The sequence below is a fragment of the Pholis gunnellus genome, assembly GCF_910591455.1.
Source record: "Pholis gunnellus genome assembly, chromosome: 5".
Classification (NCBI taxonomy): Eukaryota; Metazoa; Chordata; class Actinopteri; order Perciformes; family Pholidae; genus Pholis; species Pholis gunnellus.
Window position 1 is genome coordinate 24933351 of NC_136531.1, and position 25449 is coordinate 24958799.

General features: G+C 46.6%; 1 protein-coding gene across 2 annotated transcripts in view; it reads right to left on the minus strand.

Annotated features, from left to right (window-relative positions):
* Positions 1-21726, minus strand: part of slit2 (slit homolog 2) — an 84056-nt gene extending 62330 nt beyond the window's left edge. For both annotated transcript variants that reach the window (XM_079159198.1, XM_079159197.1), the window contains exons 1-4: positions 21453-21726; positions 20485-20556; positions 18258-18329; positions 10506-10577 (exon numbers count right to left, since the gene is read on the minus strand). In XM_079159198.1, the coding sequence (XP_079015324.1) occupies positions 10506-10577; positions 18258-18329; positions 20485-20556; positions 21453-21658 (422 nt within the window). In that variant the 5' untranslated portion in view covers positions 21659-21726. The remainder of the gene's footprint in view (positions 1-10505; positions 10578-18257; positions 18330-20484; positions 20557-21452) is intronic.
* Between the last annotated feature and the right edge of the window lie 3723 nt (positions 21727-25449).

A 25449-nucleotide genomic window follows, 5' to 3' on the forward strand; every position in this document is an offset into this window, starting at 1 on the left:
GCTCGGATGAGAAAAACGCTGTGTTTTGTTTTTGTGAAAGAGTGAAGAGACAGAGAGAGTGAGAGAGAGACAGAGAGAGTGAGAGAGAGAGAGAGAGAGTGAGAGAGAGAGAGAGAGCGTAAACCACAAAAGCTCTCCTCCGGCTCGGCCCATTTAGGCCCATTTAGAGGCAACACACTTGCAAGAGAGCGAGACGGGAAAGAGGGCGAAGACAAGAAGCACGTGAGCCCCAGTCATTGTTATTACAAGAGGTAGAAAGAGACGGACGGAGAAAAAGAGGACGAGTGTGAGGAGGAAGGAGTGATGCGATATAATCAGAGTCCTGACTTGTCTTTGCATAGTTTAGACGATCAGATGGCTGCTTTATCCTGCGTTACCCAATCTTCCTGGCATCTCCCTGTGTGTGTTCGATGTGTGTGTGTGTGTGTGTTCTCCCGCCTGACACTTGCCGAGAGGTCAGAGTTCTTAAGAGCAGCCGTCCAATTACTGGTGGGCATGGCGTTACCGTAGAGATGAGAGAAAGCTGTAATTGGATAATGACACATCAGGGTTGGAACCTGTCATTAGACACTCGCGAGGACAAATATACATAAGCACTCGGGTATGTGCGCACACGCGCACACACACACACACACACACACACACACACACACACACACACACACACACACACACACACACACACACACACACACACACAGGTCGGGTACCAACCTGTGATTACAAACCTGCTGATCTATCACCAGCCTGCAGCTACAACATCACACTTTCTCTCTCCCGCTGTCTCTTCACAAAGCCTCCGTGTTTTCATCTCTGACTGACGGCAACATTGATACGTTTTAATTTCAACTCTGTATCTATGGCAAGTTCGTTTTATATTTGATTCTAAAGCAGGCAATTCACTTAAAGTGACAGCAGCTGAGGGTCTGTTTCTGCCCCCCCCCCCCCGCCCAGAGTACTCACATTATGTAAACATAGTGCGTTTTAATGAGCCTGGGTCGCCGTGGTCACCTCAAAACACACTCAGCTTTTGGGTGAAATAATGTGAGAGCCTCTAAACTTGTGAGCAACATCTCTGGGAGGGAATCGCTGGTCAGCTCCCAGTTTCCTCTCCCGGGTTTCCTACTGCATCGGTGGCCTGGATGAGGGTCTTGCATAAGCCTCTCAAAACCAGTGTGTTAGGCCCGGGGGAGAGAGATGACTGAAGACTGAAGAGAAAGGTGCTGGAAAGAGAAAAGGAAGATAATAGAGGAGTAGGGGGAGAGAGAGAGACGAGAAGGGGAAGAAAATGGGGGCGCAAAAAAAAAAAAAAAAAGACCAAGTGAGCGGGGGAGGCGGAGAGGGAGGGTAGGAGAGGTTTTCTTTTGTGGCGGTTGGAGAGTGACAGGGGTGCCAATGGAGTGGCCGGCGATGACGGTCCCACTGGAGAATGCCGGCTATGCCAGTGGAGTGGCACTAATGGAGCCGGAGAGGGGATGCAGTTGCCTGCCCTGGAGGAGGGATATTGTGCGACTGGACAAGGCGGCTTGACACGGAGCCAAGATGGAGGATTAGGAGGAGGGAGGGAGGGAGGGAGGCGCCCGGGGCAGGGAGAGAGACAGCCATGTTAGGTCTGCTGACTGATTGACATCAACTGAAACCTCTCTGTCTACCATTTGACTGGCGAGACTGTGTGAGCGCTCAAAGTTTCTGCTCTTTGTTCTAGTTTGTGTGCAGCCAGAGTGAGTTTTTTTCTCCGCGGATCGGCATTAATAACTCCTTGAAATAGAGTTTAGCGCTCGTCAAAGTTGTTAAAATGGCTTCCACAGAGTGACAGTATATAAGCAGTGTCATCCATAATGTATGAAAGAAATGGACTTAGTCAGCGTCACGTCCCCCATTGGTTTGTGGACGGCCGTTTTGAGGCCTTTTTTTTAACTCAGAGGTTAGCAACATTTGATGACAGTTGCACTGGCACACCACTGTCATTGAATCTCTGATGACTCCATAATCCCATCCTATAATTCACCGGACCGGGCCGCCTCATCCATCAACACAGGGCCCGGATCCATACCCTGCAGATACCCTGGAGCGGGGAAACCTCCGTATAGGGACGTGGAGGCCAGATGAAGACGAGGAGGAAATTGCAGGAAAATCAGCAGGCGACGCACCGGCGTCGACATTGTATTATCAAGTTAAGCACAGAGGGGCTAAAGTGGGTGAGGAGAGGGGAGAGGAAGCAGACGCGAGAGGAACGGAGAGGATGCGGGATGATCTAGCTGCTCCGTTGGGAGGTACTACCGCACACGGTGACCCTTAATCGCACACCAGCGAGGTGAGGAAACGCTTTGATGATCCAGGAGACCTCACACGCACACGATAGATTCACACACTGTCGTAACTACCTGCTTCCAGGTAAGCTCTTCCTGGCGTTGGCTAGGTATGCAATCCCCCCCCCCCCCCCACACCCCTCCCCCTCCCCCTCCCAGTAAGCCACACTCAGGTTACGCACTTCTTTCTGACAGACACGCTGGCTCCAGGCTTCAGGCTACCTGCCATCTACAGTAAGTACTGACATGCCTCTCTCCTCTCCTTTCCACATGACTCTCCCCTCTAGCTCTCCTCCTTCTCCCCGTCCCTCGCTTTCTACTTTTTTCTCCCTTTTCTCAATAGAGAAAACATCTCTGTCTTCACCTGGGTAAATTACCCCCCTGTTCTTTTTTTTCCACACCATTTAAGAGAGCAAACACATCTCTGATCTTTCCTTTAAACACCCTTCATTCATTCTGTCTGTATCCACCCCTCCTCTCTCTCTCTCTCTCTCTCTCTCTCTCTGTGTCTCTTTTTCCAGGCGTGACTTGTCGTCCCGTAATCTGATGGGCAAAACAGCGCCGTTCCTGCTGGCACGTCCATTATCCTGGATACCTCGTTCGGGCTGACACTGATGCTCCCCGACCTTTCACCTGTGAGCTCTGAACTTTGAACCTCACACACCCTGGGCGACAGCTGATTAGCTGAACTGAGCCACGTAAAACGGAAATGTGTTTGGAGATTGAACAAGAGAAATTTATTTCAAAGTTACACACCTGATAGGTTCAGTTTTTCAGTAATGTTCACTGTTTATCAGATGTGTTTTGAAAGCAATCATTTTTTAACATTTAATAATGTTAAAGTATTTTTTCTACAACAGTCAGAAGAAAGAAAAATGTAGTTGAGCTTTAAAGTCATATATGGTAAATATGACTGTACTGCATATGACATGGTGAGTAAAAGTGTTTTTTTGCCGTTGTGAGGCAAAGTTTTAGTACAAGAAAAAAAAAGGAGGATATTTATATTTCTCATGAACAAATACTTTAGGATTTAATTAGGACCAACAAGGTTGTTTTAATCTGAGTTTCTTTACAAACAATCACATGAAAGCACCACTTTGAGTAACAAGTTTGCCAGAGATATGTTACCTTTTGCTTTTTTCCAACATGACAAAAAGCATAATAAATGACTAATCAACTAAAGAAATCTTAGTCCACTGAGACCAAATTGACAGATTAGATGGCGGCCGTGGATTTAATGCTGTTCTTCATGTTGACATAATCACGATGCTTGGACAGCTGTGATTTGTGAGGAGGGTGGACTACAGACTCTTTACATGATAAATAAGATAAGATAAAACCTTATTGTCCTTTAACACATATTTTTGTCTTGCTTCACCTGCTCCAAACGATCGACAGTCTAATCTTTATAGAATGACAACCTCTGAGCACGACAAGCCTCCAAAATGTTCACAAGAAACGAACATTTCAGCCTTCTTGAAAACAGGATGTGTTGCAGGACTGTTAGCTCGGTGTAGCTACAAACCTGTGTTTCTAAGTGCTACGGTGTCCAATTCAAATAAATAAATAAAGTTCATAGTGAAAAAAAAAAGCTGAACAAAGCAGCTCAGCAAAATCCACACGCACGCACACACACACACACACACACACAGACACGCGCACACACACACACACACACACACACGCTTCGTGGGCCCCATGCAGGAACAAGTTCGCGCTAGCCGTGGTAACAGTGGAGTGGGGCGTTTCATATCTTTACATTCTGTCTGTGTAACATCATCTTTTGTGCCGGTGCCCTCTGAATAATGCCAGTTGGGCTTTTTGGCGAGCCCGCTCCGAACCGCTCGAGCATGAATTACGGCATTGTGTCGGGATCTGAATGGCAAAAAATCACTTCTTAGGAATGAGTGGCCTTGAGCAATCCAGATAGGCGGTCGAGTGATTCACACGATGGCAAGGCGAGTGAGTCACTGACACTCAACACCTCGACGCGCTGTTCGGTTTGCACTCAAGGTGAGTTGTAATGTTGCGCACGGATGACATGAGAAAACACAACAACTGGACCGCGGGAAAAAGAAATTAAATAAATCACTTTTCCTGTTTGGCTGGATGCGATCTGCGTGATCCAAGAGTGCTAATGAAAGCATTTTCTTGGACATTATGTCTTTGTATATGCTGAAAAGATCTGTGTGTGTGTGTGTGTGTGTGTGTGTGTGAGTGGTAGAGAGAGAGAGAGAGACCATTTTTATATCTGTTAAAGTGCATTCAGAGAAACGGGAGGGGGCAGGAAATATTGCTGAATGGTAAAGCGGTGTGTTTGTGCCAGATAGAGAGGGAGAGAGAGAGAGAGGGAGAGAGAGGGAGAGAGAGAGGGAGAGAGAGAGAGAGAGAGAGGCCCATCCACAGACGCCTCAGGCTCCAAAGGCTTAACTTCATTTCCTTGGACAGACATAATGGCAGATATTTGCATTTCCTATGTACACAAAGTCAGTGGCTGAATATCTCCTCATGCAAAACGCTGCAACTAACCATGCTACCAGCAGATAGGGATCTTTGTTTAAAGGCAGCAAAACCAAATAATGCCCTTCAACATCGTCTGGAATAACCAGAAGCAGGACTTTCATTTTTCTTTTCTTTTCGTTTTCCCCCCATGAGCATCACAAAAGGGTCAGTATGGCCTTGATGTGAGTGGAAGAGGTTAGCTTCAAAGATAACAGTGCATCAAATGATTGGAAGAGATGAGCGCGTATGAACTTTTCACTAATCTACTGAGTTCTGTACCGGTTAGGTTTCCCTGACATCCATCCAACATCCGGCATCCCAACACCCTGCGGGGGGCTGATCACGCCGAGATGTGCGGCCGCTCAAAAACTGCCTCAGCGAAGCACGTCGGGCCAAACGGCGTGGAGCTGGGTTTTGTGCGAAACGGATCATATGCGACTAACAGAAACTGGATCCCTCTCACACACTCTAGCCCTACCACGTCTACCGGCATCAAAACAGGAAGTCAGTGGTGAAGTAGTAAATCTAGCCTCTTGCTTGATTTGATTGGCTGCCTGGGTGAAAGTGTGACATTGACGAGCGGCGCGACTCCACACCTGGCGCTAAAAAGTGAAACTCATTTGTCCTTTTCCAAGAGACTTTGTTGCCAGTCTGTACAGAGCCTCACATAAATACACATGTGCACAAACAGGCTACATCATACATCACAACATGAAATCAGTGTATCCGCAAGGTTGCAACATGTTTCATACCTCAAGCATCTGGAAAACATTCACTGAGAACACATATTGCCCAGCTCACATATATAACAGCACTGGTACAGGATGTGTTTACTGACATTTAGACGATCCTTTCCATAATTCATCTTTCACTAACCTTAACCAAAGTGAATTTTGTTGCCTAACCACCGAACCCCGATCTCTAGAGTCAAAGTCCTGCACTTTGTATGAACACCATCTCCTCTGAGCACAGGTCTATTTTCACTACAATAAATCTGCCACAGAACATGATCCTCGCAGCAGAATATACGCAATACACGCATACCAAAATGTGCCTCTCCATTATGGTAAACAATAAAAATGACTTCACTCCACACTTGGTTAACCATATGTGATTGGACGACTTTCATGTATTCAATACATAATCCTTGTCACATTTAATTGTTGTTGGTAGAATGTGGACGATCATGTTGGTCTCACAGTAAAGTTCTAAATGCTACAAGTTTGATCCTAGAATAACAAACATTTACAAGTTTCATTTGTCATGATTTCTGTTAATGAGTGGGAGGGCCCCCCCCCCATCACTTCTACATATACATCACCTCCTGCTTAGATCTCCTGACTGGAACATTCTTCACCTTTTGACCTCTAAGAGGGCCCAGAGGTCGTCGTCACTGTGGCAACTAAAACGCCCAACGCGCTCTGTCTTAATTAAAAAAAGCATGATTAGCTCAGAGAAGAAATGTTCATCTCTTCCACCTTTGACCCCCTCTCTTCCTCTTCCTCTTCCTCTTCCTCTTCCTCCTCGTCCTCCTCGCCGTCCTCCCTCCGTGTCGGCTAACTGTCGACACGCTGGGAAAGCCCACATCTTCTGAAAGACGCCTGTGCTCTTGTGACCATTGTGCTGAGCCTGTCGCCTCGGCCGAGGTGGTACGTGCGTGTGTGTCTGTGTGTGTGTGTGTGTGTGTGTGTGTGTGTGTGTGTGTGTGTGTGTGTCAGGGTTAAGCTCTCACCGAAGACAAAGCCACAACCTTCGAGGCTGCTAAGCAACAATGCTGCCTGGTAAAGCCTCATCAGGGCACCGTTTAGCAGAGGATTAGGGACTATTACACACATAAACACACACACACAAAATCAGAGCCTCATCAACTCATCAATTCAAACCCCCGGCCGCTTTAACTCAGGTTTAATGTCTGCATTCTCCTCCTCTCAATCAGCTCGTCCACATTGACTCTCCGTTCTCAGAGGAAGGATGAAGGACAGAGGCACAACTAACTTTCCTTCCATTTCTTTTCTTTCTTTTCCTCCATCTCTCACTTCTTCGACCCTCAAGCAAATACACAAAAAGCCAAAGTTTTAATTAACGGCCTCGACTCGACACAAAACACAGAGAGACACGCGGTGACCGAGTAACCGGGAAAGACTGTTGCCGAGGGACGTTTGCCAGAAGAGGCCGAGCGCCGTAATAGCGCACATACACACAAACACTGTCCCATCAATCTAGCCTCATACTCAGGCATAACCCCACCGTTCAGCTGTGGAAGCAGTGACCCATTCTCTTATCCTCCCATCACCCCATCCCTTCATCAACCCCCGCTTTCATCTCTCCCTCTTTCATCTCTCTACTGATTTCTGTCCAGCAAAGAGGGAAGAGAGAGAGAGAGAGAGAGAGAGAGAGAGAGAGAGAGAGAGAGAGAGAGGAGATGGACAGACAGAAAGAGAGAGAGAGAGCGAGAGAGAGAGAGAGAGAGTTGGTGGGGAAATGAAAAAAGAGGAGAAGAAACTCTACACAAATACATTTGTTCGCCGTGGACAGTGTGTCATCTGCATAGAGATGGAAAACAATCGTGTCGTCCTGAATAATTTAAAAGGAGCTTCATGACAGAAGTGTAAGAATTGAATCTGGAATCACTGATCGTGCTGCACTTGTTTCTCTTCCTGGTATCTTTGCATCGTATGAAATAAATAATAATATAAATATCATTATATTGTAAATTTCAGAGGAATTAAATGACCAGAAGAAGGCTGTGATATGTGAAAGAGCAAGTTTTGTCTTTAAGACGTTTTGGGTGTTATAATAATTCATTTTAAGTCAGAAACCTTCACATTGTCTTGGGGAGGACCCCTGAACCTCATATCTATCTCATCATATTGATAGCTCAGCGGACAAATTGCATCAAAACTACTTCAGAAGCTATTTGCATTAAATATAGTCACTCAGCAGAGAACACACTCAACTGAAAAGCACTTGCCATAAAAAAAATGATATGAAAATAAAGTGCATATTGTATTCTCAGTGTCACTGAACACCTTTTTAATAAAATGCACATTTGAAAATAAAAACACATACTGTATTCTTTTCTCATTGTTTTACTGACCACTCTTACATGTAGATGTCATAAACATATGAAATAAAGTGCATTAAGTAACTCAGTCACTATGGCTGGGTTATTCCCATGTATGTCCCGTTCCTCCAGGTTGAGTTTCTAGTAACTAACATTTCTCAGCCTGTGCGGCTCTCGTGTCGTCGTGTCGTGATGTGGTGTGACGTCGTCGTAGCAATCGACTCGGTGGTCTAGTCGTCTGACATCACCTGACAGGGCTCCTCTCTCTCTCTGCAGGGTGGAGAGATGTTTCGATACGTTTCGTAATCCTCTCCATAAAGCCTGGGCACGTCGTATCCACGGCCCGACAGTATACGGCCGCTTGCTTGTGACACGCCGTGTTGTAATTTGGGCCGAATCATGTGACAGGCCGGGAGGTCGCTGGCCTTAGCTTAGAAGGAAATAGGCAACATCTAGTGTTACAGGAGCGGAGGAGGAGGTCGTTTGACACGCAGGGATTCGAGGCAATTTAAAGGACATTTTAAATCTGTTTAAAACAGGAATGATTATTTAAGTAGTCTGTAAATTTATCGTTTTAAATAATAACGCCATAGTAAGCTATATTGATATTTTTGCACAGCACCTAGCCAGTACACATGCAAACATGTTCATAAGGGGCGTGCATGCACTTATTTGTAATCATTCTCATTAAAGGAACTGAACGAAGCACATTTAAGATTGTGGTTTTAGTTTTCAATAACCAAGTCCATTATTATCAAAAATCTATCTACTATTAAAACCTAATTGTGTTTCAGTTGACTTGACCAAACACCAAATGTCATAGAGGATGCAAACCCAGCTCAGTATAAGTATGTCACACTTGTAAAAAAAAAACAAATGTTGACGTAATCGGGGCAGAAATAATAGCATCTCTCACACCTGACCTCAGTTTAATTCAGCCCTCAAAGCCCTAAACCACGGTGCTGAGCAAAGGTTAAAGAATCCAGCACGCATTCACACTCTCACACACACACACAAACACACAGATTTTTCCAAAGCCCCAAAAGAGTGAAAACATCATTTTCATAATAGCAGGCTGAGCAAGTGTTCATTTATAGCAGCACTGTCGCAAGAACCAAAGTGGGTCCGGTTTCGCACATAGCTTCAGACCTCGACGTAAAAAACCTAACAAGACTCCACTTCGGAGGTTCTCAAGGGCTTCTTGTTGTGTTTTCTCAAAATAAACGTGTAGAAGTAGACATAAGAATATTGACCACAAATACTGTTGGCTCAGCCTCCGTGGTTGTCGTTTGTTCTGAGTGACTCCCGTACGTCTGGCGGCGCCAGCTTGGCAAGTTGTTTTTTTCCTGATTGTCATTTAGCAACTTTCTCTTGAGTTTTCTTTCTTTCTCTGTCTACAGTTGATTTATATCGTACTATATTTGGCTGTGTAAAAAAACAACAACAACTCTAACACAACATAATGAATGCTGTTATGCTGAATGAAGTGTGTGTGTGTTCAGTGAAGACGTGCAGCAGATGAGGGACCCTAAACACACACAGAGAGAGGCCGCTTGTCTGCGACAGCTGAGCAGAGAGCAGTATATCCCAGTTGTATTTTTACCTCGGCCCACACGCTGAGCAATATGCCAACTCTTGGCCTTGAAAAACTCACACACACACACACACACACACACAAACGCACGCACACACACGCACGCGCGCAGAAAAACAGACGCACGCCCTCAGACACGACAGGTCGAGGCCCAGCCAACCGCCGTAGAGGCCGCAGAACATAAACAACTTTCACACACTCTCTGAATCATCTGAGCATTTCAATATTGTTTCAGATAAATATATTCAGCCACACGTATAAATATATGTGACCATAATTATTCCCCGGGACCACAAACGGCCGTGACGGGAAGGCATTTCCCACAGTTTTTTAGCAGCGCTGCCGCCCCGGCCCGACGCTACTGGAAATCCACAGCTCGGTTTACAGCGCAGACGCTCGGCCTGAGAGCGAGCGCGGGGGCTCGACGGCAACAAACGGCGGTTCACCGGTTTGGAGGCAAACTGGAACGTTTATGTTCTGTAACTGAAACCGCCTGCGAAGTGTAACTTCAGGAGAGAAACCTGTTTCTGTGTTTCGCTGCTTATGTCTGCCTTGATCCGGCATGCTCACTTTCTCCTCTCCATCCGCACACACACACACACACACACACACACACACACACACACACACACACACACACACACACACACACACACACACACGTCTCTGCCAGTGGGCAGCAGCTGTTGGAGTGCTAATCTCCATCAGCTACTGAACTGGCTTCTATGGAGAGGGCCACGTAAAATCGGCTCCCTCGCTCCTTCAGCCAGAGTGAGACCACGCGGCTGCGTCACCGAGAAAACAGGATATTTTCTTCTGTGCTTTACGACGTCTGTCACATATATCAGTATGTATGTAATATAAGTGTGTGACCTGCACGAGCTTGTGGGGGGTGCACACAAACGCACAATTCATCTGTATGATCTCAGGCCCGTGAGGAAAATGAACAATATTTCAGTTACCAATGCAGAGTGATGGATAGAGAGGGAGAGAGAGAGAGAGAGAGAGAGAGAGAAATAAAAAAAACAGCACTTACAGTCTGTAAAGCTTTGTCGTTCCCAGGAAAAGCAGCTCGGGGAAGACGGCCAGATTATTCCGATTCAGGCGCCTGGAAAAACACAGCATAAATTAGGGGAATAAACTCTCAGTATCCACTTCCAGACAGTGTGGGCGAAGCGGTTACATGTGCGTATGATTAGCTTTTTTAAGGTGAGATTTGTGTTTCCTGAGCATCATATCAAATTAAGTTGTATGTGTTTTGATTGTAACAATAGTTAGAGGAGGCATGCAAGGAGCGAGGAGATTGATGGAGACATTAAAAACATGTTCATGGACGGATACGCAAAAAAACAGACTCCGGGTTTAGCCCTGATTTAAGAGGTGCAACATGGGTGCCAGACAAACAGTGAACTCGAGAAGGACTAAGGGAAGGCGAGGGGGGGGAGAAGACGAGAGAAGGGGTTCAAATGAAGGGGAGGTGTGTGTGTGTGGGGAGGGGGGGGGCTTTTTTCTTTCTTTTTTTTTACCACAAAGGCGAAGGAGAGGAGATGATGTGGGAAAAACAAACAGGCAGTCTGGCCGGGCTACCGAATGTGTGAAAAGGACCCCACTGAGTAAACAAGGCCCTCACAGGGGAAGAACTCACAACAACCCATCATCACGCACACACACACACACACACACAGAAGAGTTGAGTTTAATAATCTGGGTGCGATCATTTAACCCTGGTTGAGTGGATTGAAGAGGTTTGCGTCTGTGTGTGTGTGTGTGTGTGTGTGTGTGTGTGAGAGTGTGTGGTTGTGCCTTAATGTGAGTCAGAGGAGTGACACAATGAACGACAGACTGCTGAAACAGTTTAACCCTGACACACACACACACACATTGACAGGCCCGGCGACGTATGCCGCGCCGGCTGCTACTGGAGGAGAATGACGAGAGGAAAGAATAAAATGAAGGATGGAGGCCGGATGAGTGACTTCAAACTAATAAGAAAAGCCACAGACAGTACACACATTTACACACAGGAACACACAGATTCAAGAAAAAACACGGGCTTTACTCAAGCACAGAACTCCATTCAAAACCTCTCTTCAAGTCTCTCAGTGGCCTAACCTTCGTCTTTCACCTCTTCCTGCTTCAGTAGGTGAGGACTGATAACGTCAGCCCCTCTGTCCCCATGTTCCACCCACAAAGTGCACAAACATGCTCGCGCGCGCCCATTCGCACTCCGCGGTTACATCAGAGGCCGCTTAAATATTTAACGTCCCGCAGAACGGTGTTCCTGAATTATTCACCGCTCTTCCGTTAACGCCGGCTCTGGCCGCTAAGAGCCCCACGTGGTCACGCGGAGAGGCCCACTCCTCCTGCGGGCCCTGCCCAGCCGTGAGCGCCCCGTTAGTGGGCATAACCTCCCCTGGGTGAGTGCACGGACTGGTGCTGGAGGTGGGGAGGAGGGATCAGGATGGAGGCGAGGTGGGGGGGGGGGGGGGGGGTATGAGCTCATTCTCTTAAAATAGATGCAATGCTGTCAGACTAGGAGACTGAGTGAATGAAGTAAAGATAGTGAAGGACCAGAACCAGTCTGGTTCCACTAGGGTGTCGCACATTTATTCAGCATTTTTTCTCAGAACTGTGTGATTATTTCATTGTATGTTAACACCTTAACCACCATGGCTGGCTTCATTTAGAGTCATAAAAGTAACGTGAGACAGATGAATCAGTCATCGATGCTTCATTCATTAGAGAAGAAAGCGTAACTTGTTCACTCCGCCTCCTTTGGGACGCATTTGCAAAATTTAAGCACAAAAATAATGGCTAATTGCTTCATTGAGTGTTTGAAGGCTAATTCAGTCATCGATGTTCTGAATTAGCCTTCACGCACTCAATGAAGCAATTAGCAATTATTTTTGTGCTTTCATTTGAATGATAATGAAGCATTCATGTTGGGGCTGGGCGATGAGTCACATTCTGTTTTCGTCCAACATTCGAAGATATACATTCGAAAAAATAATGCGCCGTAATTCTTAGAAATTCCCACAAAATCATGTTTGTATGTTATGCATCTAATCGCAAGAGAGCGACGTGTAGGGACCCACACGGGCCGGTGGAGGGGTCAAACTAAAAGTGATTCCTAAACTTAACTAAGTAGTGAAGACGGCAGTTTATTTTGAAAATACCGTATGCTTGTAAAGAGCGTACATTGACACGAGTTGCTGGATATCGTAGGAAAACCCACGAAAAATGAGGATTAACCTTTTTGTAAGATGTCGTACGAACCGTTGTCTGGAGGATAAGTTGATTGTCTTTCAATCGAATCGTATCATCTACATTGATAATAACAAGCATACCGACTCAAATTTCTCATTTAACATTTTGCACTGACGTTCTTAATTAAATGAGAAAATACTTAGTACTTTTCATTTGTCAGGTATTTATATTAGCAGAAAGCATGCTGTATCGTGATACATGAAATGACTTATATCTGGAGAGAAGATTTTACCACAGAGCACTGATTCATGTCACAACGACCTCTGATGATACAGCTCAAGTCTAATGAGGTCACTAGGGCTGCAACAACGAATCGATAAAATCGATAAAAATCGATTATTAAAAGAGTTGGCAACGAATTTCATTATCGATTCGTTGTGTCGGCGATTATTACGCCACTCAATAAGTGGCGGAGATGTTTGAGTGAATAACGGAACAGGACTCCGGTTCTGTAGCTGACGCTGACCGGCGTTTAAACGTTGCCATGACAACACCGGAAGTTGATTTACGCGATTTGTATTATTTTCGCGTCATTCGCGCCACCGCCGCCGGGGACCTCGCGTTTGGTCGCGATCGCCAGGGACCTATTCACACAGGTGTGTGAACACCAAACGTGACGAACGCGATGAACGCGGCCGGGGACTAATTGTGTTCATTCGCGTGCATCGCGTGCATCGCGTGCATCGCGTGCATCGCGCCGGAGAGGGGGCGTGGCTTATCGGCCTGAAAAAGCCGTTCACTGATGGATCAGCGCGTGTCTACCCTTCACTGAGAGGCGTGGGTAAACCCGCTGAACCCCACTCCTGATATTAGTCCACTTATTTTTTAAATAATTACTTTAACAGCTCAGGGATGTTCAACCTGTTTGTGCACTTTGTGAAGATGTGTTGCTCTGTGAATGTGCACTGTCAGTTCAGGGTTGGAAATTAATGCTTTTTTGTTTTTTGTATCCGATTCATCGATTAATCGAACAAATAATCGACAGATTAATCGATTATTAAAATAATCGTTAGTTGCAGCCCTAGAGGTCACTCCTTCAGCCACTCCACTTAATAAACCAACTCGAAAAAAAAGCCCAAGACCCCCAGATGACGTCTGTCAAACAGTTAAAAACATAAGATGTTGAATTTACATCGACATAGAAAAAAAAGCCGCAGATTCTCACAGTTGAAGAAGTGGAACCAGATATTCTTTTTAATTTAATATCAAAATTGTTGTGAATTTATTTTCGTCATTGACTACCGCACAGACAAGGTCTGCCCACAACGTTTATTTAAAAAACATCTGGCGTCATTGTTATGAGTAACTTTGATTTACTCAAATATCAAACAGCTTGTGTAAACTTAGGTCGCTAGAACATGAACAAGACGGTGACTCAGCACAGTCAGCTCGGCTTGAAGGTTCGGTGTTAAGGATTTGTACTAAAAACCTCTAATGTCTATATATATAGTGGTTTGTTTCATGGACCTGAAGGAATGCATCTTTCTGTGTGTGTGTGTGTGTGTGTGTGTGTGTGTGTGCACATAAACGCCCTCAGAGCACTCCCACGGTCGTGATTCATTAGTCAGAGTCTGGCTGAAAGTGAATGAAGACTGAGTCGCCAGTAGTCTGAGGTGTGAGAGTCGATCCAACGAGCTAATGTCACACTGCAGCGTGGTGATAATCCCTGAAATCATAAACAGATGCTGGAGGGCCGCAAACCACACACACACACACACACACACACACACACACACACACACACATGCATAGCCGCACAAACATAGAATGCAGAAACACACACACACACTCCTAAACCTCATGGCCTTGTAGATGTGTGGTACTACAGGTTTGCAGGCTGGCAGGGAAGGAAATAACAAACCACCTCAGAATCCAATTATTACTCCAGCGATGCCACTGCTTCCATAATACACACACACACACACACACACACACACACACACACACACACACACACACACAGACGCACACACAGTACTGTTACCATAGTTATATCCCAAACCGTGTGGACATTTCCGTGACCCAGAGAAACCGTCTCTATTCCAAAAAACCCCGCTTCAAACTGACCACTGTGAGTGTGTATCTACTGCAACGGTGTGTGTATTTGTTCCACAGCTGGTGCAGTGAACCACCATCCACCAGAGTTTCACACGCTCCGATCTGAGATCTGTTATTTCGTGACAGACACCGTAACTGGCCTAAACACACAGCAATGAAATCCAAAAATCGATCACATTCAGCGACGTGTAAGAGCTTTTCCCCGGAACTTTTGAGCATTCGAGCAACTGTTTACCGACAGATGTAACACAAGTGGGCAGCTGCAGGGACCCTCAGCAAGAAAAATCTATCAGAAATTTTAAAAAATGTAGACGGAACAGTTGTAGTAGCGAAAATGTTTTGCGGGCTCAAGCTCAGTCACTCAATAAAAATAATAATTAAAAACATTTAAACACATAATTTATCGCTTATCCAGCACTTTACTTTGAAATCCATATCCTGCTTTCTAGCCTCGCTGTTGCGATTATCTCCTGATAGTCACACTGTCTAAATATTACAACTCCATCGCTTAGCTTGAGGTTTAATTATCTCGTTTGTGATCGCCGTTGACAGACACAGTCTTTCTACCTGTACACAGCTATTCATCGCCGCTGAAATAATCTGTGACTATGCCATCACTCAATTACAGGCTAATCATCTGAGGCTTTATCTCACCGCAGAGTCTCAATACCTGTAATTACTGTTTCCTTTCTCTTTGCATCTGTGTGGCTGCTATCCTCTCCGATCTCGCGGGCTTTGAATTGGATAGGGGGACTATAAACCAGTGAGAGGAGGATAAGAGGATCAGGAAGTTTCTATTCTTCATCATCTACAGGGAGAGAGAGGGAGGAATGTATGACATTCCTATCGGCGCGGGACAATAGAGAGAGAGAGAGAGAGAGAGAGAACGAGATGGGTGGGTACGGGAGAAAAACAAGAGGAGAGGTGAAAGCATGAATGAAGTGTGAGTGGCTGTAGGGCGGGGGGGTGAAGATAAAAACCTGTACTGACAGAGCAGCCTTGCGCAAGTTAATGCGCATGCACGAGTGTGTCCATACCCATGCGTGTGTTGTGACATGCCTATCTCCACCCCCACCCCACCCCCCCCACAGCCATTGCCCCACACCTAACCCCAACCGGCCCAGCCCTGCAGGGCCTGTTGCAAAAACAAAAAAGGGGGTGAGAAGAGGAACCGTTTTCCACCACCGTGGGGGGCAGTCACTGCGGATCCGTCAGGCCAGCTTAGGGCCCTCTCCTCCGGGCAGCGGTGCCCAGCAGGCGCCCCTCCAGACCCCCAGAGAACGGAGGCCTTTGAAATGAGCCCCCCGAGACTCCAGACGCCGGAGACGTGCCATTGTCCGGCGCCTGCAGGGGGGGTGGGGGCATTGATGACTCCGTCTCCACCTTTGTGTTTGTGAACATGCCACGCCAGAGACGCTGAATTACAGTTGAAAGCCCCTCGCGAGGACACCAGAGAAACAGCCACGTTGTGTCAGAAAGTTCGCCGCTTGTCAGAGGCGTTTGTTGCCATCAGATTCTAGACGGAACATTGCATGTGCAAGTGTGCTCACATGAGATTCTACATTCAACCAGAGTGCACCATCTCTTTGCACGGAGGGAAATCGCTCAAAAAGTTGACTGCTAAAGCCGGACCATACGCAGTGAAACATTGCCCTCTTTGTGTGCAGCTCAGGGCAGGAATTCCCAGACCTGCTTATCTGGACAGAACCCAGCGTCGGTTGCATGAGTAGCAGATTCCTTATAGCCGTTCATATAGAGCAGCTCTCGCTTTGTCAACAAAGAGCAGCCGCAGGGCAGCGGAAAGCGGAGAGAAAACCAGGCACGACATGCCCGAGACTAGAGCAGCCAGGGGGATCGTGACACTTCATCCTATTTCATCCCGGCCTCAACTGAAGAATTCACCCAAAACAGCCATCATAAAGATGAACTACCTTCGTTCGATTCAGTGCTGCATGTGCGTCTGTGTTCAGGTGGATATCTCTGTGTGTATTCAGGTGATGTCTGTGTTTTTTTGTATGTGCCTTTAATTAAAAGCTTGTCTCTGAGCCTCCTCAGACCTGCTGCATTCCAGTGTGTCATTGGCTGGCAGTCGGGCCGCATATCACACAAGCACCCACGTAGACGAACGGCTCGCACGTCAAACAAAGTTGACAGCCGACACAATGGACATATCAGCAGTCAGGGGTCCGCATCCCCCCCCCCGTCTGTCTCACTCTCTCACACACTACCAAGACTTAATTATGCCATAACTGCCTCAGGGTCAGATGCTGAATGCCAGTGATTCCCCGGGCCAACGCCATAACAACCTCTGGCTGTTCACTCAGCCACTGCCCCGTGACTCGATTGCAAAACTTCCCTCTTGGAGTTAGACGTTGGCAGCCGCACGTCATGACGGTCAGGTTAAACATTTATGAAGACACACAGATGGGGGGAGGGGCTAAAACGCCACCGGGTCAAGACCATTGATGTATAAAGAGAATTGGATACAGTGTCGGAGGAGGGGACTCCTTCATTCCTATAAAGGTTGCTCAGTGGCACATTAAGCAAATAAAGTTTGGTTTCCGGGTATAGAATTCAGATGAAAATACTAGTGTTTGTACTGGAAAGTTGATTTACCTAAAAAAATAAAAGATCTGCTGAGTTACAGATGTCTCTTTTCCAATGCAAGTCTACCAGATAAAGTCTTTTTGGGCCCCATGGCGTCACATGAAGGACCCGGGAAATTGTAATTCCACCGTTTGGCCACTATGTAAAATTTGCTTCAAAGCGTCTCTCTTCCTGGAGAAAATTGGTCTCAAACCCCTTTAAGAGACTACCCCAGGCCAAAAAATACTAAAATAAAACACGGTGAAATCTTTGGTCGTCAGTCCAAGACATTGGTAGACTGCGCAATCTGACAAGCCCACTGATTTCCAGCTTTGATGTCAAAATTGTGGTAGTGTCAAAAAACTCAGGACCGAATTCCCACCGACAGCTACAACCCACGTCGACAAACCAAACGGGTGAAAAAAGAATCCATGAAATGATTCAGACGACACTGGCTGACGAAACATTGTGAGCTCTATTGAAATAAAAAATCAAACAGTGCCAGCTTTTATTTTGCCGCATTTTAAAAGAGCAGCAGATGGATGACACAAGTTGATGACATGTTTCCACAATCCCACCATTCACCATTCACCAGGTATTCAAAGCACAATCCTCTGTGTCGCGGTTTGACATGAAACACCACCACCATAATCAAAACAGCAAATGACGGAACATCTTTAGGAACAACGATCATCCCTCCAGAAGAGCTTCACACACTTGTCGAATCTACGATGACAAGTATTGAAGTTGTTCTGGTGCCTCGTGTACCCTTTTTGTATGTTAATATGTGCATTTCCACATCCGTAAAAAATAAACAAAAGAAAACAGGTGTTCAGGGAGAAAGTGGCGGCAGCTTCGATCCAAAAGTGTAACTCACAGTCTCTCCAGTTCCTTCAGGTCCTGGAAGGCCCCTCTCTCAATCGTGGTGATTTTGTTCTCCATTAGCTGCCTGAGAGAGAAACACAAGAGAGACAGAGTGAGACAATAAGCACTGGACAGAAAAAGGAGTGCTTGAGCTGACAGAGTGATTTGTGCGATGACACTTTGAGAGCCCAGAGAAAAGGAGAAAGATGGCCAGATGGTACCACAGATAAGAGCGAGTGAGGAGGAAGGGAAGGTGAAGGAGAGTGAGGTGGGACATGAGAGAGAAGGCAAAGAGATTGACATTGGAGAGGAGAGGGAGAGGAGGAGGTATATGTGGCAGCGGATGTGAATAAAAAAAAGAAGAAAAAACGATTGGTGGAGATGGAAAGTGATAGAATGTTGAAACAGCAAGAGAGAGACAATCAGCGGCGGGTCGATGGGAGCCCCAGAATTGACTCTAAAACTGGCCCATCAGTTGGACGGCTACTCATCTATCATCCAATTTACCCTCCATCTAACCACATAGCCATGTCTACTCATTCACTTACACTAGCTCAACTCCCCCAGGAGCACTGTGCTGACCAAGCCAAGCAGCCACACACACATTTTATGGGCGGTATGATGTACACTCATGGAACTCAGATAGAACTGGTTTCAACATTGACATTAGTGCTGCAGCTAACAATTCATTTCATTACCGAAATATACTGAAGACACCTTTTACAATGTGACTCCTTCAAAATGCTTGTTTTCACCAACTAACAGGCCAAAACCCGAAGATATTTCACGGACTATCATATCTGACAAAAAAGTACTTCCAAGCTTTTTTGGCTTTGTTTGCTCTAAAGGTGCTAAAAAGGTAATTCAAGAGCATATATTGCCTCCACATGGTTAGCTAGCATTGCTAATAGCGTTAACGGTGTAAACAACTGCAACAATGCTAACAGAGCTAAAAGGGTTTATCACAACACACAGCTCCTGTACTGTTTTTATGTTGAATTATATGTTTTGTTTAAATGTAATTGTATTGTTTAAAGATGGTAGCATTACAATACAGCAGCCAGGACTTTAGTTGTGCCTGTACTTTATAATGGTAATAAAATAATAACAAGGGGGCTCCGTAGTCTGCACCAAGATGGCGCCAACTTTATTCTCAAACACATTCAACAGTAGCCCATTTCCGCTTTTTCTTGCCTTCACAATAAAAGCGACGGACGCGTACACTGGAACACTGCTTCCCAGAGGGAATTGCGAATTTAGGACTTTAACGACTGAAATTTGACTGTGCTAGCTAATACTAAAAAAAAAGAAAATTCCATTGACTAATTGTTGCAGCTCTAATTCAAATCCAAATGGTTGTGGTTGTGTGTGCCCAAGCACAGCCAGACGCGACGGAACACATGGAAACGGCTAGCATGAAGACTGGTATCGCACACGCGCACAAACACATGCTCAATCGAAGACATAATCTCTGGAGGAATTCGAAAAATGTGTATTCCCCGACGTTCACTTATAGCAGCTGGATAGCACGCGCACGCACACACAAACACAATAAAAGCATGCTATCCCTGTTCTACTCTTAACCTGGACTCATCCCAGGAGAGAAACTTGTTCTTACTTGACTCTCTTTCCCTTTCCTTTCCTTGCACCCTCCCTCCCATCTAGCATGCATTCCTCCCTCCGCGGTTACACCTAACGACCGCTATCTCCTTCCCTCTCTTTGCCCGGTGGTTAAAATAAGCCCCTCCTGACACTTCCACTGGCAGATTAACGCGACAGCATTAACAGGTGCCGCCGCTATTCTGTTTGGACACACACACACACACACACACACACACAAACACACACACACACACACACACATACAAACACACACACACACACACACACACAAACACACACACACACACACACACACACACACACATACAAACACACACACATACACACACACACACACACACACACACACACACACACACACACACACACACACACATACAAACACACACACTCAATGAAATCGCCGCTTCTTCTAGACGCAGTGCCGCATGCGGCAGCTCCAGGGCTGCTGAATGAGCCACGATGCCCTGACCAGGACTGGGAGCTGTGTGTTGTGGGTTTTTGTTATTGTTGTGGGAGTTGTATGAATTGCAAGGTGAATTTTTTTAGTTCTTCTTTTCCATCTGTAAAAAGGAAGATGGAAGAAAGGAGAAAAATAAAATATAGAAGACACTTACAACACTCGTAGATGCCTCAGTCCTGCGAAATCCGCCTTGGTGATTTTAGTGAGGTTGTTTGCATTCAGATCCCTGGGAGGAGAAAGGGTTAAAGAGAGGGACTGTGAGTATAGGCTGCATGAGATGTGATATGATAATAAAATATTAAATAAAAACAAGGACAAAGAAACAAACTGAAGGTTGTTTTTTTTTAACTTGGTGTGCTGCGGACGATGCGTGGATTGTCATTTGAGCGTCAGAGGAAGATTGAGGAGACTAGTCCACGCACACATTTTCATTTCATCAAGGGGTATCCGGCTAATAAAACGCGGGCCTGTTTAACTCAAAGCCCACTTGTCCAAATCCGTTTTTGATTAACTTGCTCGGGTCTGCAGACAAGCCGACGTGGTTCTACGGAGGCTGCGCTGTGAATGCAACAGTGCGAAACCACCGACGCGACCTGCAGCGGCGCACCCGAACTTCAGCTCCGCGGTTCGGCGATAACGAATCCAAACACGCAGCAATTATAACTCACGTGTTCTTTCTTTTTTCTTTTTTTTCTTTTTTTCTACAGTTTATGTGACACAATAACACATGCATGGAGCTGAATTGACAGATCCTGGTGAAGTTTTGAACGTGTTAGTTCTCATGTAAAGCCCTGCGCTATTAAGACGCGGTCCCCAAGGAAACAATCCTCCCACTACCGCCAGCATGCAGTTTAAAAGGACCGAAAAAATATTTAGGTTTAAAAAAACATTATTATATGACCATAACAACCTTCAGGTGAGGCACAGCTTTATTAAATATATAGGCTATAAGAAGAGTATAATGTCAGTGCACACTTTTTATATATGGCAGACAAATAACCCGATTCTAAAGATATTTTCCTCTGAAGTGTGTTGAAATTGTTTCGGGCATGTTATGCTCAGATTGAAGCCGAACTGCGCTGTTAAGGCTTCTCTGTCTCCCCCCTCCCACTCGGTACTCACAGTCTCTCCGTGTTGCGGGGTATGTTCCTGGGCACGCTGCGGAGCCCCTGGCCGTGACAGTCCACTGTAGTCCCCGTGCAGGAGCACTGGGCCGGGCAGGGCTGTCCGTCCGCTCCGGACAGGACCGATAGCAGAACGGCCACCAGCAGCCCCAGCGCGGTCACCGGGGAGCGGCTGGGGCCAGCGGGGCTCAGAGCTCCCACCATCACTGCGGCAAGTGGGGGGCCACAACGTGAGACCCACAAAAAAAATACTGAGAAAACACAAGGGCGTTGAAAAAAATAAAAGCCACGATATCCCCCGAAAGCAGCTCACCAAACTCTGCAGCGCGAACGGGATGCTGTCCTCCCCTTTTCGTTGTCCCCCCCCCCCCCCCTTTTTTCAGACGTGTGTTTCCGAAATTTCTCGCTCTGAATTTACAGTTGGGTCTCCTCGGAGAGGTTTCGATGCCTGAAGGCTGTCAACCGGGAATTTGGTCCCAACTGGGCAGGGAGAGGGGAGGTCGACGAGGCGGCGGACCGGCTCTCTGGCTGCGCTACAGCGGCTCAAACTTCCACATGTCCCCGGCATGCGGTGCCCAAATCCCCCCGGTGTGTGTGTATAGGTGAATATGTGCGGACCAAAAGCCAGTTAAAACACCTCGATCCTTGATCCGATCCAGAGAAACGCACACTTTAGTGCGCACACACGCGCGCGCTCCAGGTGAGGCTGTCTTGGTTATTAATTCACAACACGCGTCCGGACAGGAGGCAGCAGCAAGCGCCGCTTAGTTTCCCCACCACCACCAAAAAAAAAAAAAGAAGCTCAGCAGAGGTCACCGTGGTGGACAGATGTTGATCGATCCGATCATGTATCAATAGCCGGTCAGTGGCAACGGTATAGGCAGCGCGAGGGAGGAGGAAAAAAAGCCCCGTGAAAGACCAGCGCGCAATACTATAATCCAACTCTGCGTGGTGCGTCAAAGCGCTGCTCCCGAGAGTGTGTGATAGGGGGAGAGAGAGAGAGAGAGAGAGAGAGAGAGAGAGAGAGAGAGAGAGAGAGAGAGAGAGTTTCCTGGACAGACGCAGTAGCAGACGTGCCCGCTCCAGTCTCTCTCTCTCTCTCTCTCTCTCTCTCTCTCTCTCTCTCTCTCTCTCTCTCTCTCTCTCTCTCTCTCTCTCTTTCACACGCACGCACACACACGCGCGCGCGCTGCGTTTTCCCCCCTCAAGGTATATAGCAGCAGGTTTCCAACTGGCCGTCGGTCAGCAACAGTTTGACCTCAGACAGGGACTGTGATTCCTCGCTGCAGTGTCCCCGGTCACCTGATGCTTTATTTATCTGGCCTCAGGAAGGCGACAGAGCGTCTCGGTGAAATCTAACGTGGACAAAATGTGTGTGGGGGGGGGGGGGGGGGGGGTATCCATCCGAGTCTTTAGTTTCCACACGACCGGATTCAAGGACTGTAGCGCTGTATCTGAGACACGTGTGTTGCTCTTCCGTGTCCACTTAAAAAAAGACCTTGAAACAACACCTGTTGTCCCGGGATGGATACACACTTGTGTTACCGGTTGAGCCCTCTACACCGTTTTTAATGATGTTCAATGGTGTGCTCAACAGTTTCCTTTTCTTTAACCATTATTCACTATAATATTATTATTGAAAGGCAGGGTTGGTGATCTACTTCAAAAACATTTTTTGGAAATATTACGTCCTGACAGCAATCAATGAAAAAAAAAAAATCCAGTTTCTGTGGCTGTGGCAGGGCTTGATAATAATAATAATCATTTCCTTCAGCCGGACCATGCTGATTGGACGGGCCACCTGCCTGTCCTCCTGGTCACCTGTGCGTTTTCCTGCCCTTCCACTCATTGCTTGTCACCTGTCTTCCACAAGCTGCTAGCTGAACAGCTGCGACTAACAACAGCCATGTTTGTTGTTTACGTTCATGATGATCATTGGGGGGGGGGGGGGGGGGGGGGGCTTTTGATGGAGGCCTGAAAGGGACAGGCTGTCAGTTTACGCTGACTTCGTGGCTTTTTTTGTGAGTTGTAGCAACTTTTTGAACTAGTTTTGCTATAGCTGTCATTGGAACAGAGTTGGGGCAACGCTGGGATGGGGGTTGTTCAGTTGGTCCAATGACCAACTCTGCCTTTAACCGCAGGCACAGTTTCAGTCATCGCTTTCGAGCCAACAAGAGGTCCACTGTGAGGACTCGTCATTTGTTATTTTGGGCAATAAATAAGGATGATCGTTTTTTGGCAGACGTTCCATTATGGCTTTTACTGTCTTAATGAATATTTCATTAACACAATTAAAGTGAAGGGCTTCTCCTCAACACGTGCGCTTTGTGCAGCAACGAGGGCAGAGGACTTTAAGTCAAGCATGACATTTTGAACATCATTTGAGATAAGAGAACGATGCTATCTTTTGGGAATGTATCATCACAGATGAATGATTCTATGAGTGTGATGGGGTTGTACTCTCTTGAAGTCTCCTCCAGGTCTCTGAGGTGTTTGTTGTCCCACGTTAATGAAATGATTGAAACGTTCTACGTCAAAGTAATGTGTTCAGTAAATACGTTGCTAAGTACAACTTTGAAAAGCTTCACAGTGACTTACAAATACTTCCATTAAGTAATCTCACTACTAGAGTCCGGTGCAGAACGGTACAGGTCAGGGATCAGTGACGTTCCGTCTCACGATGACAGATCTGTGGTGAAGCCTGTCTTCCTCTCTCCTGCTCTTGATCCCTCTCCGGCTCCCAAGACAGGACACAAACAGCTGTGTGTGATCGTAATGCTGATGTGTACTATGTGTGTGTGGGTGTGTGTGTGTTTTATACTGCTCCCCACAAATCTCCAATCCCACCCCTCACACACCCACACACACACACACACACAACCTACCCAGGATAAGAGACAGGAACAAAGGGGAGGAGTCAGGGACACGACAGCCGACAGGAGGGCAGAGGCCGGTCATTGATGGCGGTGTGCCGTGATTAAAGTGAGGGAGGAAAGAAAGGGGAGGAGATGGAGGGTGACCCCCTTATCTCCCGCGCTACGACGAGGCTTCAGGGCACACGGCCTGTTTGAACACAGTCTAACCTGCCCTGCTCTCTTCTCAGGGCAATATTTCCTCCCGTTTGTCCAGAATACACATTTCACTGCTCCGTAAATAACAAAGCAGACAGTCAATTGTATTTATAAAGCCTATAAATTTTTCCCCAAAGACTATTACAATCTGTTCAAAAACAAACGAAAACGACCTACTTTAGCTGCCGTCGATACAGATTAGACAAAGACAACAGTCATGGAGAAAAACAATGACAATATTGGGTATATGGAAATACAAAAAAAGCACAAATAACTCATTTCAAGATTCATCATACAGAATGTTACAGAAATAAAGTCACACGCTGTCAAATGTATTTAGTGCCCCCCTCCCCACATGGTGGAGTGGACGTGTCTCATACTGTTTGTAGAGTCAGCGTAGCGAGGATGAGTGGGTCTAAAAACACCAGACTTTTCACCCAGGAGGCCGCTGTTCGTTGTTTTGTGTGACACTCTGAAGGGACTGTCGCTTAACTTCCACACTTAAAGTTACTGTGAGGAACTTTAGTAACTAGTAACAAGTACTACTAACTAGTAACAGTCTCAGTTTAATACGATGCCTCTACATGACCTACATCAGTAAAGGAGACCATCAGAGAGAAGACTGGCTATTTGTATATTAATCTTAATGCTGAAATCATGGAGGTTCACCAGAAACCCCTTCAGCTCAGACTCCAACGACCCGTCCCGCCGCAGACAGACCCAGGCCCAGACCCAGGCCCAGACCCACGCCCAGACCCACACCCAGACCCAGACCCAGACCCAGACCCACACCCAGACCCAGACCCAGACCCACACCCAGACCCAGACCCAGGCCCAGACCCAGGCCCAGACCCACGCCCAGACCCACACCCAGACCCAGGCCCAGACCCAGACCCACACCCAGACCCAGACCCAGACCCACAC